General features: G+C 53.1%; 2 protein-coding genes across 2 annotated transcripts; one reads left to right on the top strand and one right to left on the bottom strand.

The window, feature by feature from the left end:
- Positions 1-577: 577 nt before the first annotated feature.
- ATPAF2 (ATP synthase mitochondrial F1 complex assembly factor 2) lies at positions 578-6,404 on the bottom strand. The gene is made up of 8 exons (XM_071443830.1): positions 6,190-6,404; positions 4,892-4,936; positions 4,415-4,560; positions 3,886-3,983; positions 2,907-2,987; positions 2,669-2,781; positions 1,790-1,905; positions 578-1,182 (listed from the first exon to the last, which is right to left on the bottom strand). Exons 1-8 carry the CDS (start codon positions 6,332-6,334, stop codon positions 1,045-1,047), a joined length of 882 nt encoding a protein of 293 aa, XP_071299931.1. The 5' UTR covers positions 6,335-6,404; the 3' UTR covers positions 578-1,044.
- Positions 6,405-6,537: 133 nt separating this feature from the next.
- GID4 (GID complex subunit 4 homolog) lies at positions 6,538-14,794 on the top strand. The gene is made up of 6 exons (XM_071443829.1): positions 6,538-6,891; positions 8,117-8,176; positions 8,907-9,014; positions 9,799-9,900; positions 10,870-11,000; positions 12,201-14,794. The coding sequence occupies exons 1-6, from the start codon at positions 6,538-6,540 to the stop codon at positions 12,262-12,264; spliced, it is 819 nt and encodes a 272-aa protein (XP_071299930.1). The 3' UTR covers positions 12,265-14,794.
- The last annotated feature ends 556 nt before the right edge of the window (positions 14,795-15,350 follow it).

The following is a 15,350-nucleotide window of genomic DNA, read 5'->3' as shown; positions in this document are numbered from 1 at the left end:
AAGCACAAGGCTGGCGGGGGCTCTGTATGCCTGGGAGCCTCATCCTCTCACCCCTTCTCGCAATCAGCTTTCTGCAGCGTGAGCAGAGCAGCCCCCAGCCAGCAGGAAGGGAAATCAATGGTTCCACAGGAGCGACAGCCGAGTGAGGAGTCATTAATTCCCCTCCTTGCTCGGTGACAGGCTGCTCCTGAGGAACGCTGCCAGCCGGGGCGCTGCTGCTCCAGGCAGGCAGCAAGGAGAAGGTGGGAAGGTTAAATGAGAGAGTGGCTCTGTGTGCTGCCAGGGGCAGAGCAGGTCTCAGAAAAACCCATGGCTGGTGCTGCCTGGTAAACACAGATTCAGCTCATCATGTTCTGTGCTTCTGAAGATGGCTGGAGCCCAGGTTTTACCCCTCTTGCTCCAGGACTACACAGTTGTCTCCTTGCTGCCTCCTCAGCTGCATGGAGTGGTTCACACAGCAGTTAGTATCTGCTCTGGTCTGTGATTTTTAATACCTGGAGCCATCCCAGCACCTGCCCACAACCTGGCAGCTCAGGACCCACCCCACAGTTTGGTGAGTAAGACAAAGACACTCAGCTTTTGGTACCTCACAGGGGCAAGTCTTTAATGGAACACAGAGACCCTGGTGTTACAGACAGGCACGCCGAGGGACGAACAACAGATGCAGTGGAGTCTGTTTTCAGATTTCCATAACAAGTGTGTGTCAGGAGCTGGCAGCTATGAAGACATGTGGCATATGCTGGGTATGTCTGTGCCGTGCCCTGCCCAGGAAGCTGTTTCTTCCGTGGGAGCTCCTCTGATGAGCTACAGACACCAGGAAAGGACGGAGCTGCTGGCTTGAGGATTCAGAGGAAAAACTCACCTTGACCTCTCCTCCTGGTGTGCTGCACTGCAGCAGGCAATCCAATTCGAGTTGCCCACAAAACCACAGCACATGAAGCTGATCCCAGGAAAAATGGAATGGCAGGAAGGTTGCTACCATCCACTGGGTTAGGCCAGCAATTCCCAGCTGGACATTTTCTTTCTGTGCCCTGCCCAGCTGCCTCAGTCCTGCAAGAGCTTGTGTTTTACAGTTGAGCTCTCTGAGCAGAGGTGAACAAAGAGAGTCCCAGCTGCAGTGCGGGCACGCAGCTCACACAGGTCATAGTCATGGGCCCACTCCACGTTGCCCCAGCGCCGAATCTGAAGGAGAGGAGGGACATGGATCATACCCAAAGCACCTCAGCAACTCTGAGCTTCCCTTCTCATGTTTGTGAAGCACAAGTAACCCCCCCCTGCCCCAGGAACTGAGATGATCCTTGACTGCTGAGGCAGGGATATCTCAAGATCAGGATGTGCTTCATCTGTACTGGGGTCTGAGGCAAAGCCTCTTAACGGGAGGATGAAAAGATTCCCAACTTCAGCCACTTTTGGGACAAGGAGAGCTTCACACCAAGCTAATTTCCAGCAAGCTTGATATCTTAGTGTCTACCAAAGCCTCCAGGCTGGATAACCCTCAGCAGGAGAAGTCAGCCACAACTTTGCACTTCAGATTAGAGAGGGAGAAAAGCAGCCATCTGGGCTCTGTGAAAAGAAACTGGCAGCCCTGGGAGCACTCTGGGCTGGTGTGCCCGTGGTGCTGCTCTGCAGCAGCACGCTCCAAACGCTCTCAGACACAGAGACTGGTGGAGTGGAACGTCTCCTGCTATAGCAGGCACTTCCCCTGCCAGTTATTTGTGGTGGGGGATGCATTTGTCATGCTGAGATTATTGCTATTTGAATTATAGGGCTGTTTTGTAACATAATTTACCTGGTATTCTTCCTCCAGGCGAGACAGAAGCACAGCTTTCTCTACTGTAATGTGCCTGTCAATCAGGCTCATGGACAGAATCAGCGATTTCAGCTGGGTGATTACAAATTCTATACCTGGAAGGGAATAACCCAAACCAAACAAGATTCATGGCTGTTTTCTGCAGCATTACAGCAGCATCTTCACACACTCTGAAGAGACAGGCAGGCTGTGGTACCCCCTCAGGGAGGGCCAGTGGTCCTCCCACCTGCACCAGGGCACTCAGGTCTGTGGTTAACACCAGGCACAAAGCATTCTGCTGGCCCTGCCACCACAGTGACAAAGGCCATGCCCTGGACACCACCTCCTTTTATTCTGCCACAACCCTTCCCTGTGCAAAGGGAAGAGATATCCATCCAGGCTCAAGCATTCTGTGTCTTTTGTGGGTTTCACTGCCTGCTGCTCATTCAGGTCTGGAGCAAAGCAAACCTCCCTTCATTTCTTTATCTTTTGGTGTCATTCAGATGATTCAGGCAAGATTAAGTGGGATATAAAGATAAAAAAGTGAGGACAGTGCACAGTGTGGGCACTTTGGAGTACTAAGCCTTATTTCTTTTCCTGGTAACAACAAAGCTAGGGATTAAATCATTAGAAGGTTTGGCATTAAAGAAGTTATTTGTGCTAAGGTGGAGCAAGCACCTCATGGGATAGCACAGTCAGATCCTGAACACCAGTGACACTGAAGAGAATCCCTGCCTGTGACAAAAGCAGGTCAGGGCCTGGACTGCAGATTTAAAACATAAACCTCCACACTTGGAGCAGGAGAAGAAAAACATTCCAGTCATTCTCCTGCCCTGTGGAGAGGAACCACCTCCTCCTCAGTGGCCCAGCCCCACTCACCTTGCAGGGCCCACATGTTGTAGGATGCCAGATGGCTGACAAAGGTCTCCTTGGTGCTGGCTGGAATGTTTGGCCCCAGGATGCTGGTCGAGGAGCCAATTGTCACATTGTACCTGGAATGATCACCCAAACCCTCAGCAAAGCCCAGGGCTCATGGAGCCTGAGCTCATAAAGCACCAGAGCTCCTGGGCTGAGCAGGGCAGGGCCTTAAGCAGCCAGGAACCTTCTGAGCTCTCACCTTTTCTCAACCCAGGCTACCACGGGATCCCATTCATTCTTCTGTAGCTCTGCCAAGGCTGGAGGCTCCTCCACACGATAGCTGGGACATGACAGAACAAAACCACCCTGGATGGTACCCCCAGGCTGGGACACACCTCTGGGAAGGACAGTGACCCCACCAGACCCACAGCAAGTGGGACAGAGACCTGCTGTCCACCCAGGCAGCAGTGACAAGGAACAATCCTCCAACTCTTCCCTAAATTCAGTCCTTTTTGTTATTCCAGGATGGACAATTCTGTCTTACTACAAAACAGAGCAGTGAACCAGCCAGCTGAAAACTGCAGGCAGCCCCAAGCCACAGACTGAAGTGAGGTTTAGCAGTTAGAGGAGGGTACAAACCTCACTGCAACTTTTTGTGGGGCCACTCCTGCTTCTCCTTGCCCAGTGGCTCAGCTCAGCATTCCCTGCTCCCCCAGTCTGACCAAATCCACAAGGGCAGGTGGGGGAAGCCTGTCCCTCTCTCTCCACAGGTACTGTGCAGCTGCCAGTGGAGGTTGGGACAGGAGCCTGGGCATGAATGGGCTTGATCCTACAGCTCATGGGGACTTTAGGAATGAAGGGCATTTGGGGACTGGTGGTACAAGTAGTCTGAGCTATCTGTCCTGGCACAGGAATACCAGGGACTGGCTGACAGATCTCCACAGGCCTTTCAAAGATGTTGGTTTTTTCCTTCAAGATTTTCATTTCCACTGCTCTCACCCTTGCCCAGTGGGGAGGTGTACAAAACAGAGTTCAACAAGGGACAAGATCCAATGTTCCTTCTTTGGGTGCACAGACTCCAACCAAGTTTGCACATGCAGGACTGATCTAAACTAATTCAAACCCTCAGGCAAAAACCAGCACAGATCAGAGCCATGCCATGACTGGGGGAGTGCAGATGTCTTCCCTCACTTTCCCCAACCCTCTTTCCAAACTCCAGCTGGGTCCCCATCTCATACCAGACCGTGTCTGTCTCCAGGAACTTCACAGCTGCTCGGATCAGCTGCGTTTTGTTTCGCTGCGTGGGATTGTCCAGCGCCGTGTTGCACAGAGTGGTCTGGGGATAAAAGCAGTTGAAACTGCTGTTATTCTTATTCCAGGCTTGAATAAGCAGCAGCTTCCATGGTACAATGCCAAGAAGAAGCAGAGGGATTTGTGGCAGATGAACAACTGAGGGGTGCAGGGCCACAAAGTGGCTAATGTAATAGGTGTCCTCTCAGATCTTTCAGGATCCCTGCAAACAGCTCATTAAGCAGCAGGGAAAAGGGGCATGGATTGCTCCAGAGCTCAATTTCCTCCTGCCCTGCACTATTCTCAATAACACTGTCCAGCCCCTTCTCAGGTTCCCCTAGTGACACAGGTTCCCTCTAGACAGGCACCTGGCCAGCCCAGAGGAAGCCCCAACTTTCTGCTCACCAGGAGCAGGACAACCTGCTGCCACCACACTCTGCATTTGGAGGTGTCAGCACTCCACCCTGCTGTGCTCACCAGGTGCATGGTGTAGAACTTGATGGTGTCTTTCTGGGAATCCCACTCTGTTGCCACTGCAATGGCCAAGGCCTCGCTGGGCACAGTGAAGAGCTTGGCCTGGGGCGTTTTCAGCTTTCGGTGGTCCAGGTTTATTTCAAAGCCTCCTGGGGAATCAGAGTAGAAATCCTGGGGAATCAAAGAGGAGCAGGCACTAAGGAACAACAGACAACCCCACAGTGGGAGCAGATTCAGAGCTGGAGCTGACAGGAGCATGGAACCAGGGATACTCAGGTGAAAACTTGGATACACTTGGTCCTGGAAGCTGCTTCCCAGCTACAGCTTTGCTGTAGATGAGGAGGGGGCACAGCAGCTGGTGACAAACCTGCCACTGACACAGCCTGGGCTGCAGGTGCTGACATGGTGTGGGGTGATGACACCTCTCCCAGGGATCAGCCCCTGCATCCCATCCCATCCCATCCCTGTGGCCACACTCACCTTCCCCCTGTGAGATGCTCACGTTCTGGTAGAACCTCTTCCTCTCTGAGGACAGAAACACAAAGCAAAGAGAACATTCAGAGGGCAAACAAAGAATGTTCAGCCCCTTTCCCTGCTCCCCATCACAGCTCAGAACAGACAGACCTTTGGTGCTGTCGAGGTAACCTGGTAACAAAAATCCAGCCCTTCATCCACAGTTCCCAAGCTGTGAGCTGCAGTGAGCTCCACTCAGCAGGGAAGCAGCAGGGAGCAAACAGAACCAGCTGCACTCCTGCCAGGCTGGGGGCTCAGCTGCCTCAGAGTGTGGCAGGGCTGGTTTCCCAAGCAGGCCTGTCCCACCTCTCCTCAGGAGTTCTGCTTCAGGGCCAACCTTTCCAGATTCTACAACTACAGACACACTGGACAAATTAATCCCCAAAGGACAGTACAGCCCAGCTGTACTGCTCAGGAATATACCTGCCCCACCTACAAGGTGAGCCGGAGAAAACTTCAGGTCTCATTTTAGGAGCAGCATCCTTGGCTACCAGCACTCCTGACACTGTGAGAGCAGGATTCCACCCATTCCAAAGGCTCACACCCCTCCCACAAGGCAGGAAGAATCCACGAGCCATTCCCTTGACAACAGCAACCAGGTTGTAAATCCCAAACCCATAAATCTGTCTCGTGAAGGGCACAGCAAACAGGTCAGACTGCAGGTCTACTATTCCAGGCTAAAAACAGCACATTCCCCTGGGGAAATTGAAGGATTTTCTCAGGCTCGGTGGCCTGTGAGCTTCGGGGCCTCGGGCACAGTTCTAAAAACAGATTAAAGTGTGTGTACCTCAGAGGAGCCCCGAGGCTCATCAGTGACTCCCAAAACCTTGTCATGAGTCACCACAGCTCTGCAGCCTCACCTCCGACAAAATGAGATTAATTTTCCTGTTCTCAAACCCACACGATTCCAGCAAAGCCTTTGGATGGGATACATGGGCCAGAACATACCTGAAGCCCCTCGTCTGAGTCCCATTCCCTCAAAATCCCCAAAACCCAACAAAACACAAAAAAACAAGTGTAACAAACTGGTTCGGTGAGGGCTCGGCCGTGCTGCCAGCGAACCCAGCCCGCTCCAAACACACATTAACGGCAAGGCTCGTTAATGAAAAATAATTAACGGCACGGAGGGGAGCCCCAGCACCGCTCAGCGGCCGTGGGGAGCGCGATCCCCGCGAGGCCGTGCCGGTCCCAGCCCTACCCCGGCTGACCCCAGAGAAGGATCCCCCTCCCCAGACGGGGCTGCAGCCGCCCCTGTGCTCCCTCACCTGCCGGCGGGGCATAGGCCCGGCGCCCGCATGACCCCACCGGGCCGCTCCCAGCATCTGCAGGAGGCGGTCGTGGGAGCCGAGCGGGCGGGGAGTGGGCCCACCACAGCCGGCGACAGCCGCGCCACATCGCGACAGACGACATAACGACCTCGTCCCGGCCGCGCTCAGCGCCGCTCCGTGGGCGCCGCCATCTTGCCGGCAGCCGCGACCAATCCGGGCCGCCTGGATTAAAAGAACTACATTTCCCAGCAGCGCCAGGAGGCAGCCCAACCAATCAACGCCCGCCGTCGTGCCAACAGCCAATCTGGGCCAGGGGACGCCCCTCAGGCACGCGCGCAGGGGCCAATGGGAGCGCGCGGAGGCGCTGCCAGGAGGCCCCGACCCAGCGGCGGCCGAGGCGTGAGGGAGCGGAGCGAAGCGGAGCGGGCGGCGTCCCCCGGCCGCACCCCGGCCCCGGCCACGCTGGCGCCCGGGGACCCCCCCGAGATGCCGGTTCGGAGCGAGAGGCGCCGCGCTGGAGGGGCGGGGGGCTCGGCCTCCTCCGCTGCCACCGGAGCGGCCGCCAGCAGCCTGGTGCCGCCGCCCCCCATCAACACGGCGCAGCCTGGAGTGGCCACTTCGCTTCTCTACAGCGGGGCCAAGTTCCGCGGGCAGCAGCGCAGCAAAGGCAACGCCTACGAGGTGGAGGTCGTCATGCAGGTGAGGGGGGTGGCGGGGCGAGCCGAGCTCCGGCGGGGCGGGAAGGGCCCCCGCGGCCTTAAGCGAGCAGGGGACCCGGTGGCCTCAGGCCGCGGTGGCCGTTCCCGCCCTGCCGGCCCCTTGCGACAGCAGCCGCATCGCCCTGCTCTCGGTATGAGGAGGGATTTCTTCACGGTAAAGGTCATTAAACATTGGAACGGACTGCCTAGGGACGGTGGTGGAGTCACCATCCCTGGAGGTGTTTAAGGAAAGACTGGACGTGGCACTCGGTGCTCTGGTCTGGTTGACACGGTGGTGAATCAGTCACAGGATGGGCTGGATGATCTCAGCTCTTTTCCAACCTCAGTGATGCTGTGATGATTCCAAGCCGGCGGGGTATTTTTATGTTCAGTTCTCCACGTTCCTGGTGGGATTTGTTGTGGTGGGGACATCCCATGGCTGCTCAGCTCCACTGCACGCTGACACCTCGCAGGGGCTGGCTGTGGTTTTGTGCTTAAAAAACGCTGCTTTTGTGCTTAAAACCGCTGCTTTTGTGCCGAAAACGTGGCTGTTTTGCATGTGTCAGCTGAGGAGAGGGGGCTGCCTGCTCTCCCTGTGCTGAGTGCAGGGAAACGTTGCAGTCCTTTGATCACAGGTGAAGAAGATCCTTCTTCTCACGGGTGGAGGTTTGCACTTCCCTGAATAACTCACTGCGTGTTTTGAAAGCAGATCTGGAGATGTCAGGGAAAAGAAAAAATCCCTTGGAAAATCCCTGCTTTTAAAGGAGCAGGCAAACCTTTGCCTAGTTTCTGCACAGCACAGGCAGAGAGATGCAGCCTGATAACTCAAAATGCAGGTGGCATAAAAGCTTTAGATTTAGGAGAGAGGCCTCCTGCAAAATGCTGGGGGTGTGCGTGATTCTTCCAGGGATGCTTTTTCTTGGAGAACACTGTGAGTCAGATCCCTTCCGGCTGGAAAGGGGATTTGCTTCCTGCTGGAGAGTTCTGGGCAGAGGGTGTTGCCTTGAGAGCAGGCCTGGGATGTGGAGGCTGCCAGAGGTGAGCTGGGCACCTGCAAATGATCTTGACAGGTGATTCCCATCATGGAAAAGGGCTGGTAGTGTGAATATTGGGCAGTGGGTACCAGCTGGAGCTGAAGTTATCCTCAGAAGGGTTAGGAAGTGCTTTGGATCCAAGCATGTACCTTCATGCCTGTTTTTATGGTTGGACTTTGCACTCTTTTCCAGCATGTGGATATGGAAAACTCCTATCTCTGTGGGTACTTGAAGATTAAAGGCCTTACAGAGGTGAGTGTTAACTGTACAGCACCACAAAGAGGGGCTGTGTGAAGGCTTTTTATTTTCCTGGTGGGGTGGGAGAAGCTTCTGCCAGAAATAGGAAGTGGATGGATTGGATGTTGTAGATTTGATCACAGGGTATCAGCTGGGGGATGCTGCTGGCTGTAAATGTCACAGGTGATCATCCAGCTGGGAGCTCCATGGAATCATTTAAAGTTGGAAAAGCCCTATAAAAATCGAGTGCAACCACTGACCCAGGACACAGCCAGGTCCACTACGTGCCTGGGCAGCCTGTTCCAACATTTAACCACTCTTTTAAATTGTTCCTAATATCCAATCTAAACCTCCCTTGGTGCAATTTGAGGACATTTTTCTTGTCCTGTCCCTTGTTCCCTGGGAGTAGAGCTTGACCCCACCTGGCTGCACTCTCCTGTCAGGGAGTTTGGAGACTAAGCCCCCTCAGCTGCTTGTGCTCAAATCCTTCCCCACAGCCCAGCTCTGACCTGGCTCCTGGCTTCATAAAGTGAGGAGAGAGGCAGAGAAAGGCTGGAAGAAGAGAGTGGAAGGCTCAGCCTTGGAGAGGTGTGGGGCAGGACGAGGGATGGGAGCAGCAGCCTCACATTGCCCGGAGCTCTCCCTGGGAGATGCTTTTTTTGCTGAGTGCATGGAGCTTTGTCTGCTGTTGGGTTTGTGTCTGTAGGTGACAATTGTGAGCCCACCTTTGTCTCCCCTCTGCCAGGAGTACCCAACCCTCACCACGTTCTTCGAGGGTGAGATAATCAGTAAGAAACACCCGTTCCTAACGCGCAAGTGGGACGCCGACGAGGACGTGGACCGTAAACACTGGGTGAGTAAATCTGGGGGCACAGGGGGGCTCTGGGCTGCTGGTTTGGGGAGAGCTGCACTGTGTGCCTTGCAGGAGCTGGCAGAAAGGCCTGGAGACCTCTCTGTTCTGGGATTTGGGGATGATCTCAGCAAAGGAGAGGGAGGGGATACAGTCTGGGGTAAACCATTTGGGGAAAATAAGGGGATACAAAGACAAAACCATTATAAAACATAAAAACACACTACAACACCTCTCCTTTTTGCTGTCTCCTTCCTTCTCCCACTGGGATCTTTGCAAATCGAGGTCTCTTCAGCAAGCTGTGGTCTGTGATGAGGGAGGGGATGTCTTGTTTTCCACTTGTTGGCCACAGGGTGGGAAGGGAGCAGGAGCAATCCCCATCTCCTGACCCCCTAAGAGAACGAACTCCTTATTTTTGGAGACTCATTGCAAAATGGAATGGAGAAGGGGAAGGGGATCCCACAAGCACAGGTAGGGTAGTTGGTACCTGTGTCCCTGCTCAGGGCAGGGTGTACCTGCTGCTGTGTTTTGAGGCCACAGCAGCCACCTGATCCCCCCCCCCACCCTTGACCTTGGCTGGTGTTTGCCAAGCTTTGATGTTTGTTAAATTTCTGTCAAAATATCTTCCTCTGCAAGTGCAGGAGCTTTTCCAGCCAGGCTGGATGTTGCTGTGAGTGTCAGTAGATTTCCCTCCTAAACAGCAGCTGGTACTAGAAGTTTTATTCCTGGAATAACCGTCCTGGTGGTTTTTTTTATTTTCTTTTTTTCCTTTCTTTTTTTGTTTCAGGGAAAGTTCCAGGCTTTTTACCAGTATGCAAAAACATTTAACTCTGATGACTTTGATTATGAAGATCTAAAAAATGGGGACTATGTCTTCATGAGATGGAAGGTAAACCCTGCCTGTCTCCTCTGCTGAGCTGCTTGCAAAGCACTGACAGAGACTTGAGGTGTCAGAGCTTTTCCAGCTATGAAGGTTTAATGAAAGATCTCACCCTGCCAACCCCAAAACCCACTGTACTTGCAAGTTCCAGTGTGACTCGTGTCTAGCCACCTAATTGTGTCCTTAAGGGCTGCAGTCGTGGCTAAAAACACAACAGGAAAATCTTGCTTGGTGATGCTCCAGAGGGTGAGAGAATTGCTGTCTCCAGTCCCTGTGTGGGGCCTGTGTTTGATGCAGCCTGGCCACTCTGCAGCTCTGTTCTTCAGCTGGGATCATCACAGAGTCACCGTAGACTGGTTTGGGTTGGAAGGAACCTTAAAGCTCATCTTGTTCCATCCTCCTGCCAAGGGCAGGGACACCTCCCACTGTCCCAAGCCCTGTCCCTGGACACTTCCAGGGATCCAGGTGCACCCACAGCTTCTCTGGGCACCCTGTGCCAGGGCCCCCCCACCTTCACAGGGAAAAATGTTGTCCCAATATCCCATCTAACCATCCCTCTGGCAGAGCCATTCTCTCTCTTCCTGTCACTGCATGTCCTTAGCAAAGCTCCTCTCCAGCTTTCCCATAAGTGTTGAAAAGCTGCAGTGAGAACTCTCTGGAGCCTTCTCTTCATTCAGGCTCTGATTCCCAGTTTTGCAATGGATTTCTGGTTTGCAGAGGACAGGTGTTGAAACTGATCCCTTGCACTCTTAAACCTCATTCTGTTCTCAGTTATCTGCTTCCCTGTGAGGTCCCTGCAGGGCAGGTGTGAAGGGACACTCTGGTCTCTGCTCTGGGCTGCTGAGAGTGCAGGGAGTGCTCAGCCAGGAATGTCTTCATGTTAATGGGTGCCAATATTTGGGCTGGGAGGGGAGATTGGGATGGGATGGGGCTGTATTTGACCAACATTTTAAGATGCAGCCTGTGTTTTGAATGCAGGAGCAGTTCCTAGTCCCAGATCACACCATCAAGGACATCAGTGGTGCTTCCTTTGCTGGTTTCTATTACATCTGCTTCCAGAAGTCAGCAGCATCTATAGAGGGCTATTACTACCATAGGAGTTCAGAATGGTAAGGAAGTTTCCTGCCTCCTGAGGAATTAAACCAAGCTGTGACTCCTCTCCTGCTTGTCCACAGCCTTGGGAGTGTCCAGGCAGGAGATTCAGGCTGGTGGTTGGACCTTGGGGCTGAAGGGAGGGGTGTGGGCCATGGCTGGCCTGAGCTGGCTGGTGTAGTCCATTGGGGTGGTATGAAGTGCTGCCTTTATGGAAAAGGGGAGGAAATTTGGGGTGGCAGGATGGAGGAGGGAAGATAATACAGGGTCTGGAGAAGTGCTGTGAGGGAGCTCAGTTCTTTCTCCTCAGGAACAGCTTGGCTGCTGCTCCCTTCAGGCAGAAATCTTGTCAGGCCAATGTTCTGTATTCTGAGGTCCTTGGAGTGTTGCTGTTAAGACAAGAGAACAGTCAAAGCTAATTGGTGTGGGTTTTTTGTTGGAGACAAGTAGCTGTGGAGAGCACTTTTCCCTTGCATCATTGTCATGAGCAGCAGGTGGATGGCTGGAAGCTCTCAGGGGGAGGCAAGGAACCAGGAGGATTTCAGACACATTCCCTCTAGCTGAGCTTTGAAAGACTCATGTGTAATTTGCACTTGTAGCAAACTGTTTGAACTTGAAAGTTGTTGAACTTCAAAGGGAGTCCAAAAAACCACCACAGTCAGCCCACCAGGAATGCTGCCTTGCTGCAGGTGGCTCAGAGGGACTAGAGTGGGAATTACAACATCATTAAGGCTGGAAAAAACCTCCAAAATCATCAAGTCCAGCCTTTGACCCAATACCACCATTCCCACTAAACCCTAAATGGAATGTCTGATTTCTGAGCACTTCCAGGGGTGGTAACTCCATCACTTCCCTGGGCAGGCCATACCAGATCTAAACCACTCTTTCAGTAAGGGATTTTTTCCTCTTATCCAACCTGAACCTCTCCTCGCACAACTTGAGCCTGTTTCCCCTTGTCCTATCACCAGTTTTGTGGGAAGAGCCTGACCCCCACCTGGCTGCACCCTCCTGTCAGGGAGTTGTGGAATGACAGGGGCACAGGAGGAACAATGCTGAGTCCTGGCAGGATTTTGGAGTGTGGGAAGTGGGTGTTGGATGCCTGAACACCCTGGGGGCTGTAAAGGGGCAGAGAAGAGCAGCCAGCAGAGTGTGTGCTGTGTGGCTGCCCAGCAGGATCTCTGTGTAACCCTCTCCTCCCCGTGTCCCCTCTGTGGCAGGTATCAGTCGTTGAATTTAACGCACGTTCCCGAGCACAGTGCTCCTATCTACGAGTTCCGATGACAGCTGCCCACGGCTGAGAACGCCCAGAAGCAACGGGGCAGGAGAGCATGGCCTGCCAGGAGAACTGTGTCCCTGTGGGAGCACGGCAATGCACACTTCTCTCCTGCCCTTGGACTCCAGAGAGAGAGAAAGAGAGCCTGGATGTGAACTCACCCAGCCCGAGGAGCTGCTGGAGCTTGATTCTCCCTCCTGTCGAGTGGCCATTTGATCTTTACTCTGGTTTTAAGCTACTTTAATGCACTTTCTTGTTGCACAGCTCGTTTCTCTGTCACTGAAGTTCCTCCCGGCTCTCCTCTGGAAGCTGTTTCTCAGTAGCTGGAATCAGTGCTCTGGTCTCTAAATAATAAGGAAATGTAAGCTCAAGGCTTATATTATCCTTGTTATATCCTGATGTGGGTTGAAATCACCAGGATTCAGGTTTCTTGCCCAGATTTCCAGCTCTGATGCTCTCAGAGCCAGGTCCTGGGTGTGAGGCTCAGCTGTAGAGTCTGTTGGGGAGTGTTGGCTGAGGTAAGGCTGGAGTGAGGCTTTGCTGGCTAACAAGGTTAGCTGGAGCTGCAGATCTTTCAGGAGCACCAGCCCTTTGGAGCTGGGAGCTGTTCCTGTGTCTGGATACGCCATTGGGAATTAATTTGATGTACGGACTTCCAGGCTCTCAGTAAAGTGGATCTGAACTCTGCTTGTAGGTGTATATTTGCTCTTTACTTAAGTTAAGGGTAAAAAAAAAAAAAAGTTAAAAAAAAGACAAAAAAAAAACTTTTATTAAAAAAAAAATATCTATTTTTATGGTTCCTTTTCCAAAGGACCCTATGGCAAATGCACAAGTACTGGATTCCATGTTACTGTTTTCACATTGAAAACCAGGAATGTCTGTGTTTTTATATCTGTGTCTGTATCCAGCTAAGCTTTGGGAACATAACCAGAGCACAAACGCTGAGCAGCATCACCCTGGGACTGCTCAACGTTTGTACTCCCCCTTCATGCTTCACCACCACTGCTTGACACCTTTTTACAAGGAAAAACAAGAAAAAAGTTTAAAAAATAACCCTTCTCAGTAGCTCCCTCTGGCTCTGAATGTTCCAGGTGACAGAACTTAAGGCTCCTGTGCCAAAGCGTGCGTGTGTGTGTGTGTGGGGTGGTTTTTTTTAAAGACACTTTAAAACTTGGCCTCAGTTGTGTTTTTACCTTGTCAGCCTCACCTGTGGGGCTTTGTGAGAGTTTAGTTTGCCTTTTTTCTGGCTGTTTTAAAGCCCAGCTCCCTCCAGGCAGACGCGTGGCACGGCTGGTGCTGAGGATGGATTTTCCACCTGGGAGAGGGGATTGAAGCCAGCGCGAGGTGCTTTGGGTTTTGCTTCTTTTTAACTAATTTCCCTTTTGGCAGCAGTTATTGCTTGTTTAAGCCTTACTGAGGAAGGATTCAGGGCTTGGGAGAGCCCTTTCCTCTATTCCAAGTTGGGTTTGGAGTGCTTGGTCTCGGGAGATGATGCAGAATTCGCTCGCCCCGCGCGCGCTGCTCTCCGTGGATCAGCCCTTCTCCCTGGCACCCACATGGACAGAGGTGCCTGGGGGAGGGAGGGAGGGAGGAGGAGAGACCTGGCCCTTCCCAGGGACTGGGGGCTGCTGCCTTGGCTGTGCTGGAGGATGTGCAGGGACAGCACTGAGGTGATTTGGGGCTGTAGTAGAGCACTTGGGAAATGTGTTCCCGTTTTAATTCGCTCCTCTTGGAGAAACTCAGCCCCTTTGGAGGAGAGGGTGGTGCTGGGAGATGTCCTGGTTTTTTAGAGGTGAAAACAGTGGTGCTGCTCCACTGTGACCAAGTGTGGGGGTGAAACCTCCTTCCCAGGTGCTGTGTGAGTGCAGGGACCCAGCTCCAATGGCTCTTCCCAGCCCTCTGGAGCTGTCTGTGCAATGCTGGTGGTGGCACCAGTGTCCCTGTGCTCCCCAGGGCTGTCAGTGCCAGAGGGACACTTGGATTTCTGATAAGGTTGAGTTGAATTAACCCTGTTGGTTGGCAGAAGCTGAGTTAGGATGGTCCTGTTTAGCACCTGTAACTATCCCTAAACCAATGAGTTGGGTTTTTTTTTTTAAGACTTGATATGTTGTGAGAAGGGTGTGGAAAGAGCATTCTGCTCTGTGCCTGCCTTCTTCCCACCATCCTGAAGGGAATTTCAGCTTAGGTCCAGAGCTGTCTGGAAATGATATGTGGCAGGTGCAGAGCAGGTTGTGGAGCTGAGGGTTCTGCAGGGGCTGTTGGTGTGTGGATTTTCCCTCCTCAAAGGCCTTTGCTTTGGTTTTTCCTTTTCTTTGACCTGTTTGAGTTGAGGGGAGATGTTCTGTACGTCGTGGTGTGGTGAGAGAGAATGGCCCAGGGGAGGATTTGGGGGGCAGAGATGAGAAATGGGGTGTTTGGGCTTGGGAGAGGATGTGGTGTCTCTTGAACCACTCTGGCTGCAGCAGGGTGTCCGTGTGGGGGCCGAGGAGGAGTTTTGTGGAGCGATCAACGTCCAAATTAAACATGAATTCTGTTGAAGGGGTCTGTGTCCGTGTGTGTTTGTCCACCACAGCACTTTGGGTTCTAGAGGATTGCTGTGCTTCATCTCCTTCCTTGAGGGCTTCTCCAGGAATCCCAGCAGCTTCTGGTGGTCTTAATTCACAGACTCTCAATTCACAGAATCGTTAAAGCTGGAAAAGACCCCTGAGAGCATCGAGTACAGCCTGTCACCCATCCCCACCTTGTCACATCCAGTCTTTCCCTGAGCACCTCTAGGGATGGGGACTCCACCAATCTCCCTGCACAGGCTGTTCCAATATCTAATCACCCTTTTGAGGAAGAAATTTCTCCTGCTGCCCATCCTGAGCCTCCCCTGCCCCCCTGAGGTTGTTTTCTCGTGTCCTTTGGCTGCGTGCCTGGGAGAAGAGCCCGAATCCCCCCTGGCTCCACGCTCCTTTCAGGATCCAGCCTTAATTAGAGGAGCAGGAGGAGTCAGTCCCGCTGAGGGGCTCTCCTGCTTTCTGAGACCTGCCCTTTGAGCCTGTCCCTCCTGTCCCCGCCGCTCTCGCCCCCACCGGGGTCACCTCCCTGGGGA

The sequence above is a fragment of the Agelaius tricolor genome, unplaced genomic scaffold (assembly GCF_023055355.1).
Source record: "Agelaius tricolor isolate 1412-34295 unplaced genomic scaffold, bAgeTri1.0.p SCAF_19, whole genome shotgun sequence".
Lineage (NCBI taxonomy): Eukaryota > Metazoa > Chordata > Aves > Passeriformes > Icteridae > Agelaius > Agelaius tricolor.
This window is presented reverse-complemented; position numbering and strand designations above follow the sequence as displayed.

Bases quoted from the DNA above. Each gene is read 5' to 3' on its own strand.
- GID4 (XM_071443829.1), top strand. From the start codon at position 6,538: ATGGGAGCGCGCGGAGGCGCTGCCAGGAGGCCCCGACCCAGCGGCGGC. The intron at 6,892-8,116 runs GTGAGGGGGGTG...ACTCTTTTCCAG, and splicing joins AGGTGGAGGTCGTCATGCAG to CATGTGGATATGGAAAACTC. The intron at 11,001-12,200 runs GTAAGGAAGTTT...CCTCTGTGGCAG, and splicing joins TACCATAGGAGTTCAGAATG to GTATCAGTCGTTGAATTTAA.
- ATPAF2 (XM_071443830.1), bottom strand. From the start codon at position 6,334: ATGTCGTCTGTCGCGATGTGGCGCGGCTGTCGCCGGCTGTGGTGGGCC. The intron at 4,561-4,891 runs GTGAGTGTGGCC...CTGATTCCCCAG, and splicing joins GAGCATCTCACAGGGGGAAG to GAGGCTTTGAAATAAACCTG. The intron at 3,984-4,414 runs GTGAGCACAGCA...TTTTATCCCCAG, and splicing joins AGTTCTACACCATGCACCTG to ACCACTCTGTGCAACACGGC.